At 36.3% G+C, this 12,741-nt stretch overlaps 1 protein-coding gene across 3 annotated transcripts in view; it reads left to right on the forward strand.

Annotated features, from left to right (window-relative positions):
• The first annotated feature begins 850 nt into the window (after window positions 1–850).
• Window positions 851–12,741, forward strand: part of LOC126263734 (N(6)-adenine-specific methyltransferase METTL4) — a 106,923-nt gene continuing 95,032 nt past the window's right edge. For all 3 annotated transcript variants that reach the window (XM_049960905.1, XM_049960903.1, XM_049960906.1), the window contains exon 1: window positions 851–1,224. In XM_049960905.1, coding sequence (XP_049816862.1) covers window positions 946–1,224 — 279 coding nt within the window. In that variant the 5' untranslated portion in view covers window positions 851–945. The remainder of the gene's footprint in view (window positions 1,225–12,741) is intronic.

Consider the following 12,741-nt stretch of genomic DNA (forward strand, 5'->3'; position numbering starts at 1 on the left):
TGCTTGAATATTTCTGGTATCTCAACTGCAGATTTTTCAGCGCTCATTTAACTTTAAGACTCTATATCTCAAAATTAACAAAAATGGACTTGTACCACTATTGAAATAAGCCCTTCATATGCACACACAGCACATCGATCTCGTGAGGCACAAGGCTCTCATAACGAAGTACGTACGTCGGTCAACAGATGACACTAGGAAAAGTATGTTAACTGCGCTTTTTAGTTGCTACTTGCAACTCTTAGTTGCGATTTGTCACAGAAATCGCAGTTTGACTCGGTAGCGAATAGCGTAGTATGAACTGTGCTCAACAGATGGCAGTGCTAACTGCGCTTTTTAGTTGCTACTTGCGACTCTTAGTTGCGACTTGTCACGGAAATCGCAGTTAGACTCCATAGCGTACCGCAGAGATGGGCGTAGTACGAACTTTGACCCACAGATGGCACTGTTAACCGCGCTTTTTAGCTGCTACTTGCGACTCTTAGTTGCGACTTGTCACGGAAATCGCAGTTAGACTCCATAGCGTACTGCAGAGATGGACGTAGTACGAACTTCGGCCAACAGATGCCACTGTTAACCGCGCTTTTTAGTTGCTACTTGCGACTCTTAGTTGCGACTTGTCACTGAAATCGCAGGAAGCAGTGCAAAATTCGACCAATAGATGGCTCACGTCTTTGAATGTGAAATACTACTTGCGACTGCTAACTGTGACTGAAATCGCAGTTAGATTTTGTAAAGTTGCTACTGTGATATCTGTGACTTCTCAGTCACTGCGATTTCTAACAGATACGCGATTTCCTGCCCACCACTACAGACAGTGGTTCATGTCTTTGACGTGTACACGTCAGGAATGCGTATGCCGGTAGTTTTGAATGTTGTCAATAGTAAACAATTATTTTTAGTGTGTTTATTTTCGTGTCGTAATTGGAATAAAAATACGTTAAAATGAGTGTTGTGTTTCAAGACAATATCGGTTGGGTTTTATCTCACGACATGTTCGTGAAAAGTATTTATAGTGAAGTCCATGACAATAACGTTACGTGTAGGTTAGAGTTCGACCCAGCGCTGTTTAAGATTGAAACTCCATTTATAAATAAAGCACCTATCGACTCAGACAATTCGTTGGCTTCAGATAATTCCGGTAATTTGTGGTTTTCACCCAAGAAGAAAAGAAGAACTAACAGAAACGGCGCCGAAAGTACGAATAGCAGTGCAGAGCAAGTAGTGAGTATCTTTGTGAAATTTTAAGAGATTGAGGAAGCTAATATAAATAATTGTATGTAGATTTTTTCAATTACTACGCAGATAATTCGACATCAATAACCCATATCATTATTTTGACTTTTCTTATGGCTTTTATATTATTAAAAATTGTAGTTACACTACATTTTTCAGACTTATTTTTAACAATGTTTTAGATGCTACTATTTCACATCACAAACAAAAAACAGTTTTGCACGATGTGGAGGCAAAATTTGTGGTATGTAGTCCTACATAAAAGTAATAGGCTTCTATATAAAGCCAAACATTCAGCTTTACCACAAAGAACTCCGTGGCAAAATAAAATGAGCATGGCAAAAGACAGCTTATCAACTTAGCTTTGTAAGTCTCTGTCTAATATTCAAATTTTTCAGTTGTGCTGATTTGAAATCAGTGTCTGTACAATAGTTAAAGAGTACATGTGAGGGTGCGCATGCACAGTGCTGTGCTGGAAGTTGATGGACACCATGTATTCTGCTGAATACTTGACTCATTTTCTGCTATTGCAGGCTGTCCTTGACAATGGGATTTGCAAAACACAGAGTGTGAAGGGTCATTCCATGTCAAATCACCCAGGCCTTGACACCAACCATGTCAGATTTTGATGAAACTTGATACAATTACTTCTTTTATCATCCTGAAAGCACTTGTAAAATGTTTTTGCTCTATCTCTTATAGTTTTTCTTATATAAATTTTTAAAGTTTTTAGATTTGGCGTTGTTTCAGCAGTCGGAAACTGTAACTTAAACGTGTCCTCACAACTAAAAAAATTTGTATATTAAAGAATACTCAAGATATCAGTACGAAATTTTGGAATAAGTTTTTGTATTATATCTAAATGTTTAAAAAAAATTACCATAAAGATATATTAAATTCTTCCAAATGAAAAAAAATTTTCAAGATTTTTATTTTTTTTTAGCTAACGGATGTTTAGTTTTACAAAAACTGCAATATCTAGAGTCTCAGACCTGATAGAAAGCTCAAATTTGTTTTAAAATACTCTTAATTGTATAGGCTATTAGATAAAAGAAAAATTATGTTGGCTTTTTAACCTGTTTAATAGTTATCTAATTTTTAAAATAATATTAATTATATTTTAAAAATAAAAAATACCAAGTGACTTAGACACCGAAAATAAGTTTTTGTCTTCTTGGAGTAACAATGTACACTTGGATTTTGTATTGTTACTCCTGTGTTTTGAAGTAAACAATTATTACAGTGTTAAATAGTGCTTGGATAGTATTTTATTAAGTTTATTCGAACTCTCATTAAGTACTGTTACTTAGTTTACAGAGATTCTTTTCCAATATCCTATAAAAGTAACCAGAACAGTAATCAGACCAAAAGTGAAATCAGTATGTCAGATATTCAAACCTGTAGTGTAGGGTTATTTAAAAAATCTGACTGTTTCCAAACAACCTACACACCTTCATAAAAATTACAACCGGTATCAGAATTGAGTGAGGAAGAAAAAGATTTGATCCACTTACGATCTGGAATTAATCTGTGTGAATTTAAGAATATATGTTCACACCACAGCTACTACTTTTTAAATGTTTTTTAAAAGTATCAAACAACATGTGTAGACCCACTAAAAAAACACGAAAAGCCCATCAAAAAATCGTTGAGAAGTGTAGGCTTGGATCTTTCTAAACAATTACTGACAAAAAATATTAGCATAAAACCTGGACAAAAGCTTTGCTCAACATGCCGTAACTTTTGTGAGGAAAAATTAAGAGTTGAAGTCAATGAAAGTGAAACAGATGATGAAGTCATGGTTGAATTAGAATCATTGGAATCCAGAAATGAATCCCTCGTACAAACAAACATTGCTCTTGATTATTTAGGTTTAACACCGATAAAGCTTCATGGCTTGTCAGAACAAAGTAAAGGGTCTTATTTTAAAAGGAAGGTTAGCAGTATTGAAAAGACTGCAAAAAAGGCGGTTTCAAAAGCATTAAAATATGATGCACCAAGTTCTGATGATGACGAAGAAGATAAAAGTGTGGTTGAGAAAGCAAAGGATTTTGATGTAATGATTTCTCTTATGAAAGAGAAGATTTCATCTGTTGGGAGGTCTAGAAAAATCCAGATTCTGACCTTGGCTCCAGATTCTTGGACTCGAAATAAAGTGATGAAAGAATTTAATGTGAGTACATGGTGCGACAAGCTAGAAAGCTAAAATCTGAAAAGGGTATTTTGGAAACTCCTGGTCCAAAAAAAGGTAAAACTCTTTCTGAAAATACAGTAAGACTTGTAACAGATTTTTATGAAAAGGATGAAAGTTCCAGAGTGCTACCTGGAACAAAAGACAAAGTAAGTGTTCAAAAAAATGTGTACATGCAAAAAAGACTCATTTTGTGTAACTTGAGAGAACTCTATTATTCTTTCAAATGGGAGAATCCCGAGGTAGAAGTAGGATTTTCAAAATTTTGTTTCTTGAGACCTAAATGGTGTATCCTTGCTGGTGCTGCAGGCACACACACTGTATGTGTATGCAGTATCCACCAGAATGTTAAACTATTACTGGATGCTGTGAAAATTGAAGAATCTTATAAAGACCTAATTAAGATGCTTGTGTGCAACACGGAAAACCAAAACTGCATGCTACATCATTGCGACAGCTGTCCTGCAAATACTGCACTAACTGAGTACTTAACTGAAAAACTAAGTGAAGATTATGATTTAGAAGAAGAAATTGTAATCAGTCAGTGGGTTAACACAGACAGAGCAGAAATGATCAAACAGTCTATCAGTGTTGAAGACTACATTTCTTTATTGGTTAGGTCATTGGAAAAGCTCACCCCACACTCGTTTATAGCAAAATCCCAATCAGCAGCCTTTAAAAGATTGAAAGAAGACCCACCACCCAAAACAGCAATTATTGTGATGGATTTCAGTGAAAATTATTCCTTTGTTATACAAAGTGAGATCCAAAGTTACCACTGGAATAGAGGTGGTTGTACTCTACACCCAGTTGTAGTTTTTCTAAGAAATGAGGAAAACAATGTTTTTGTTTCCAACCACTGTTTTATTAGTGATGACCAAGAACATGACACTGGTTTTGTTAACTTTGTACAAAAAGAAATTACAAAGTGGCTGTCATTACATCATACTGACATTGACTCAGTTCACTACTTTACATATGGTTGTGCTGGGCAGTACAAAAATAGAAACAGTTTTAAAAATTTGACTGAACACTTGAGAGACTTTAATTTGAAGGCCCAACACTCTTTTTTTGCAACAAGTCATGGGAAGTCAATTTGTGATGGCCTAGGAGGAACTATTAAAAGAATTTTAAGGAAAGCCAGTCTACAGCTTTCAGACAAAGAACAAATAATGACAGCAATCGATGTGTATAAGTTTTGTGAAAAAAATATTGAGAACATTCATTTTCACTTTATTGACAAAAAAGAAGCTGATTTGCTACGGTTAAAACTAGAAAAACGTTTTTCAGCAACCCGAACCGTTCCTGGAACTAGAAGTTTTCATAACTTCAAACCACTTCCAACAAACAACCTTGAAATTAGGACTACAGATAGTGTAAAACCCTCCTTAGTCTTTTCTTTCCATTCTTCTTCTGATTGGGTTCGTGTTGAACCATCCATAAATTGCTATGTGGCTGCAAATTATGATGGTAACTGGTACTTTGGACTGGTAAAAACAATATTCAATGATGAAGAAGATGCAGAAATTCTATTTCTACATCCTTCAGGACCCGCTGCATCATTTTATTGGCCTGAAAGAGAAGATTCCTGCATAGTGCCTTTGGAGCACATAGTCTGTGTAGTAGACGCACCTCAATCAAGCGGCACTGGGAGAATGTATTACTTCAAAAAAGACTGTATCAAAAGAACTGAAAGCTCTTGGATGAAGTGGAAAAACAGTTTGAATCAGCATTAATGTTTATTAAAAAGACAAAATTACTCAAAAAATTCAAGGTTTCAAGCAATCAGTTGGGTTATACATAAGTGTCATAAGTAAACTATCTTCGTACATAATTCTAATGTAATCTACTATAATTAATAAATATGTTAAAAAGCCATCATTATTTTTGTCTTATCAAGTAGCCTATATGTTTAAGAGTAAATTAAAACAAATTTGAGCATTCTATCAGGTCTGAGACTCTAGATATTGCAATTCTTATAAAACAAAACATCCGTTAAAAAAAAAGAAAAAAATACATATATATATATTTTTTTTCATAGAAAATATTAATATATTTTAATAGCATCATTTTTATCTTCAAATACGTATAATAAATAAACTTGCTGGAAAAATTCATGATGTTATCTAAAAGAGTTTTTAAGATAAGCAAATTTAAAGTTTTGAATACAAATTAAATTGACCATTTCCGAAGGTTCAGAAAACACAAAACATAAAAACTTTAAAAATTTATATAAAAAAACTGTAAGAGATATAGCAAAAAAAAAAAAATTGCAGGTGTTGTCAGGATGGTATTAGAACCATTTGAGCCAAATTTCATGAAAATCTAAGGAGGTGGGTGTAAAATTTATTTTTTATTGGGTGATTTGATATGGAATGACCCTGAAGGAATAAATGAATTCTCATAGGCTACTTCTGCCCTAAGAATTATTTTTTATTATTTTTATTTTATTGTACCATTATACACTCATATATCCAAACATATACGTGTGCCCACTTCCAGGACATGGGAAGGCATGCTAACCACGGATTGAATGTGCCTTGTGGCTTAAAGATGGGACCAGCATTCCAGCCAGCCAGGACTTGGTTATTAGGTGGTTTTCCTTGTCCATCTAGATAAATGCCAAGGTGGTTCCCAAGTTACAACTCAGTTATGCGATGGACAAATGCTTTGAAAAACAATTCTACATTTGACCATACAGTGATACCAGGCTCAAACAAAAGGGGTAGTTACATGGATTTCTCCGGGGGAGGGAGCTGGCTATCAATAGCTTTAAAATGCCATTGTGTGTAATGAGCCCAATGTTGTAATAGCCCGTATATGGGCATGATACCGTTCTCCATGAAATTGGAGCTGTACTACTGTACTAGTCCTGGCCTAGCATTGGCTAGATGAAAGGCATCAGAAAGGGAGGCATGCACTGTTGTTCTAAGATGTTATGTTGCAGAAGACAATTAAGTGAAAATAAACCAAGTAAACAATCTTTTATGTTTTTGTCAGGGATATTAATCGTGTGAAGCAGCAACACGCAGTTTCTGCACTAGATAGTAAACGTGTCACTTCCTAAAGTTTTGTTTCGCCTACAGTTCAAAAAATTAAAGATGTCCTCCCTTCCTGTTTATTATATCATTTTGTGACAATAAAACTTTCGTTCTGTAAGAGAGTGTGTCAGAAATTGTGCGGACAGCATTTTGTTGCAATTAAGTGATATGAGTCTTCAGAACATACATTGCAGTATGACCATTAACCTGACTGTATTACAGAGGCAGTAGTAGAATGTAAGTATTGTAAGGCTGATAGAAAGAACTTACAGATGAACCAAATATTGTGTTTGTAAAATTCTACATTTCTAGATCTGTATCATGGCATTACAGAAGCGTCCGTTTTCAACCGTCTGCTTTGCACACGTTGTCCTCGATATGGCGGGACAACGGCAGAAAATTCGGGCTTTAGAGTGGGGACAAGCTAAATGTACAATAATAAAAAAACACTGCACCATCCTAAGACAAATAATATCTAAAAAAAGAATTGCATTACAGCATATTGCTACACCAATGAAATCACAGGAATCGGACATTTTCCTTGACCTATATAGCTCAACTGCAACTATCTATACCAAAAGCCAACACCTACAACTCTGAAATGTGGAACCAAAATACCAACAGCTCAAAAACCTAAATACCCCCTATTCACTACATGAATTAAAATGCCACTGACCTGCCATAAATATACAACAGACGAAACATCACTCAAAAAATACCATGCCATAGTGATGTCACACACAATATGACCAATACGTCACAGGTCAAAGCAGACAGGTGCAATCACACGCTTCTGTTGATAATAATAATGGAAATGGAAGCAATGTGTGTTTTATTTCAAATATGCCCCACTAAGCAACAAAGCCAGGAGGAAATGGCTGGAGTTTAACTTTTGTTTCCTTCTCATTGTGATCTGTCTTTTGCTTGCCTTTCATGTAACCATACACCACTGTCCCTCCCTTTACATACTCATCACTTGTCATGCTGTTTCAAAGGGGGGGGGGGGGGGGAACTGGCATTGTAAAAGTTTAATTTAAAATTTTAGTTATCTTTGCTGTAGGTCTGCATGCCTATTCCAGAAAGAAGAATAGGCCTATTTGTTGCATAGATAGATTGCTACAACCATGCTGTAAAAGACACTGTAACAAAACTCGTTGAGAAAACTGAATGGCAATTATTGCACCCACAATAAAGGCAAGAAGCTTGTGACAATTTCAGTTGTCACATGCTGACAAAATAGCTACTAGAAAATTCTAGAAAGTTCTGATCTTATTTAAAGTCAAAGAATGGATCAGACTGTCCAGTAAATCTTTTGTGTATCAATACTGTGAAGAAAATGCAGTGAACTGACAGGAAACCAAACTATTATGTTCCACATTTAACCCTAGGACGCATGGTGCCGAAAACACACATGAATGCATATGCAGGGCCTCCAAGGCCCTGCCCAAATTTAAAATTTTCCTCTTTTCATATAATCATTCTTTGAAATTAAATTTATTTCTGTCAAATTGATTGTCATATTGAAAGATTCCTAAGATACAGTAACAGGATCTGGTGGGCCTGATTAACATTTTATTAATTTTTTTAAAAAACTCTAAGAGTGAATTTTTATTAGTTACATCCATTTACATACAACATATACAATTAATTTTATTAATTCACTTATAAGTTGCACTTTACATTTTCTAATATTTATTACAACCAATTTCTTCAGTTAAAACATACTCATTATTCACAATATTATGAATATAGGCAATATTTTGACAAAAAGTTACTATTCATTGTTCACATAAAATTGCATTTTTCTTACTTTTCAACATGTGACAAACAAGAAGCACACAGAACGCCACTATGTTCCTTACAAATGTTGGTTTTACACTTAATGCATGTCGTAGCACTTTTCCTGTGTTTATTATATGGACAATAATTGCATCTTCTTCTTTTTCCTGAAACAGGTAGTTGGTTTGGCAATATGACATCTTTTTGAACTCCACATCTCGGCATGGCATCAACGATTTTCTTTGGAAGATTAGGGATCCGAATACGAAGTTCTATTAGTGGTCTTACCATTTCCTCTGCTAAGTCTCTTAGAAACAAACGCCTTTTATCACTTCTTCCACTGTGGTGTCAGATGTTGGGCAGAAAATAAAATTTCACTGTTCATTGCTGCAACGTTCATCATATTCATCCATAATGCAAATGGCCATCTTCTTGTTTGTCTCTTGCAAGTGTAATAACGAATTTCCTGATCCATTTTATCTACTCCACCCTTCATAGAGTTATAGAACTTTATTATATCTGGTTTCTTTTTTGCATCAGTTTCATCAATGTTTCTGTCAAGATGCATTCTGCTAGTGAGAACTACAGACTTTTTCTTTTTAGGAACATAACTCACCATTGTAATGTCACCTCTAAATGCAAACAAAGAGGAATGAATCGCTCTTGAGGCAGATGGTTTCATCTCATTAGGAATATCTGGTTTATTTTGTTTGATTGTTCCCACCACTAGAATTTGCTTCTGAAGCATCTCTTCTGCCAGCTGCACACTAGTAAAGAAGTTGTCAACAGTAATACTTTTTGATGATCCTTCAATGCTTTTAGCAAGATCTTTCGACACATTCAGTCCAAGATTTTTCTGAATAGGTTCATGCGGCTTCCTTCCCGTGCAAACAATTCCATCTACAGCATATGCAGATGTAGCATCACATAACCAAAATATTTTTATGCCATACTTGGCTGGTTTAGAGGGCATATACTGGGTGAAGCTGTATCTTCCACGGAATGGGACTAGCTATTCGTCAACTGTGAGCGAATCATTGGGAATCACTCTATTTCTACACTTGTCAAGAAATAGTTCCTGATGTGTTGGCAGAAGAGCCAACACCGTGTTGCCAGAGGAGGCCGAAATGCACGCGTTTAAGCTCACGCAGACTGGCGTGAGATCTGGAACAGTTAAAGGAGTTGAGTCGAGTAAATAAAGTACGGAGCTCGTGGAATACTTAACTTTAATCCATAATTGGAGAACATCGCTCTTGTTGATACATGAATTACAATCTCAATATAAACTGGTAATGGCACCTTGCTAGGTCGTAGCAAATGACGTAGCTGAAGGCTATGCTAACTATCGTCTTGGCAAATAAGAGCATAGTTTGTCAGTATAGCATCGCTAGCAAAGTCGTCTGTACAACTGGGGTGAGTGCTAGGACATCTCTCTAGACCTGCCGTGTGGCGGCGCTCGGTCTGCAATCACTGACAGTGGCGACACGCGGGTCCGACGTATACTACCGGACCGTGGCCGATTTAAAGGCTACCACCTAGCAAGTGTGGTGTCTGGCGGTGACACCACAGTTCCCATACATAGCGAACAGCTGCAAGTTTGTCATCTGCAGATCGAGCTTCACAGGTACGCCTGTCATCAAATCTAATCATGCTCCTTATATCCTCGAATCTATTTACTAACATGGTGGCTTTATATGTAGGATTTGCCTTTTCATCCAAGAATAATTCTCTAATAGGGACATCCCAACTCTTGTCAACACCAGAAAGCAGTAAAAGGCCAAGAAAACCCTCCATTTCAGCAAGCGAAACGTTTTTCCACGTTTTACCATGTAAAGCAGCCACTCTTCTGCCTTCAATATTTGTGTAGTTGATGATTTCCTCTAGTATTTCCTTCAAGATGAAATAGTCCCAGGAATCCTTAAGTTTACAGGTTTTCAAACCACGGGCTGGACCAGGTGCATTATTGGCGATATTATGGACAGGCATACGAAAAGTTGCAGGAGGATCTAATTTCCAAATCGTTCCATTCCGACTAATGTATGTGTGGTCTTCTATACCTTTTTGTGGTGGTTCTTCATTTTCAGACTCTGATGAAGTAATATTATCGGAAGGACTGTCATCTCGCCTCAATATTCACATCTTCAGGTTCATTGGCAGATTCTTCACTACTTGCATCTTCAAAAATATTTCCTTCCTCGCAAGAATCATCTTCTTCAAACCACTGAGCCACAACACTTTCAAAATTAGCTGCATTTGCGCGTACTGACTGTCTTGCTTTGCGTGTCGAAGCCATAGCAAAAGGCGTGTCTCTCGAACAGCAGCTTGTGCAGCACTAAACGAGTCATACTCGTAACAATATGGGCCTTGCCGCAACAAACAAACTACAGTAACAATGAGGCTGACAAGAGCAGCACAGGATAACAATACTACGCAATAATAAAACATTCGATAGCAAAAAGATCAATAATACACCGACATCGCCAATATGTGAAAGTAGTGTGTATTATTTTTTAGTTATACTATTACTACAACAGCTGCTGCTGCTGTTGGCACTCCTGTTGCTGGAAATAACACTACAATTATTGTTGAATTAATAACTGCTCCCAAACAAATGTTGAAGGCAATATAGGTTAAAGAACATCTGAACAACTTCTGAAGCCCTGCTTATGCATTCACGGTGTATGGGTAAACATATTGAATTATACAAAAAACTTAAAAAGGTATCTCGTTCAGACTTGATAGGAGGAATGTCACAGTGTTAGTGAAGGAGTACTGGAAAGCAGTTTGAAATCAAACAAAAAATTAAAGAATTTTTTAAAAAATGAAGACATACAAGGGCCTCGGAGGCCCTGTATATGCATCCTAGGGTTAAATATATATTCACATCTGAAGATTCTACCATACCAACAGTTGATCACTTAAACAACAACAAATGAGAGACATAGATAAAAGCATCTATTGTACTGTAAAGACAGTTAAGGTGAAGTCAAAGAGAACAAGGGTCTAGGCCCTAATGGAATCTGTTAGTGTGGCAGAATGAATGGGAAAAGGGTGCAGTTAATTATGGTTTACAAAAATGGTGAAATAACAGATGCACAGAATTACAAACCGAGGTCATTAATATCTACCTGTGGTAGGAACCTAGAATGTATTGTAAGCCTCAACATTATAATGTTCCTGGAAGAAAATATACTTATGTGAAATAATTAGCCTGAGTTGAGGAAAATCACAGTTCACTTTAAATACATACAATTTCTTGCAGATAGTTGATGCAGATTTCTGGAAGACATTAAACACTGGATCTCATTGTTGGCTAATAATTAATGTACCCACAATCTAAAAAAATAATAATGCGGTTCGGCAAACCTAACTCGAGAATCATTGTTTGCATAGACTTTAATGATTATTTTCTGTCAAAAAGGCTGACTGAGAGCACCTAAAGTTGCTGATGCCCAACTTTGGGTTATTTCCACAGCAAAATTCCCTACAAGAATTGATAGACACAATGCAACAGATATTGGTAAGTTGTTTTTAGACTCAACAACCTGCAATAACTTAGTTGTAAAACCAATATTCAAGGGTTTATCCAACCATAATAATAATAATAATAATAATAATAATAATAATAATAATAATTGTTGTCACTCAACGGTTTGGTGCTGTTCTTTCAATTGGACACCATTTTGGTGACTTGCATGACCCTAATCTACCCTAGTTACCCAACTGACAGACCAAGTGAGGTTGTGCAATGTTTAGCACACTAGACTTACATTTGGCATGATGGCAGTTCAAATCTGTCTCCAGGTGTCGAGATTTCCCTAAATCATTTAGGACAAATTCTGGGATGGCTCCTTTTGAAAGAGCACAGCCAATTTCATTTCCAACCCTTCCTTAATCCAAGCTTCTGCTCCATCTCTAATGACCTTCCAACCAAGGGAGGGTGGCCTATAGTTCAATGTGGAATATGAATGGTGTGTAATTCCTGGCAACTCCTCACATCATGGAGAGGTGAAGGCTAGGTTAAAGGCAGACTGAAAATTTCTGTGGCCCAACCATGGTTCAGTCCCACGACCTCTCACTTTCCAGGCAAGCTAGACCACCAGGCCTGACATCCAACTGTGATGGTCAAATGTTAACAATACAATATACTGACCATTGAGGTACAAATAAAAGAAATATGTTGTCACAGGATCATGAACAATAATGTCTCAGTCATAATGATTACAGTGAAAATATGCGAAGAACACAGAGGAGAAAGAGTAGGCAGTGCTGGCAGAAAAGTTTAGCCTAACTTTTTCTTTAACATATTCCTACAATATTTTGTTTCTTGTTTTTACCTAAAACACAAGCAATCAAAAATAAGGGTAAAATTAAACAGAAGCAAGGATAAGGATAAGAGATTGATAACTCCTGGGATTAAAAAATCTTGTGCTGGGAAGAGAGATCTATACCTCATTCACAGAACAAGCTTAGTCAAGATTTGAAACTCTGTTA

Source organism: Schistocerca nitens, chromosome 6, assembly GCF_023898315.1.
Source record: "Schistocerca nitens isolate TAMUIC-IGC-003100 chromosome 6, iqSchNite1.1, whole genome shotgun sequence".
Lineage (NCBI taxonomy): Eukaryota > Metazoa > Arthropoda > Insecta > Orthoptera > Acrididae > Schistocerca > Schistocerca nitens.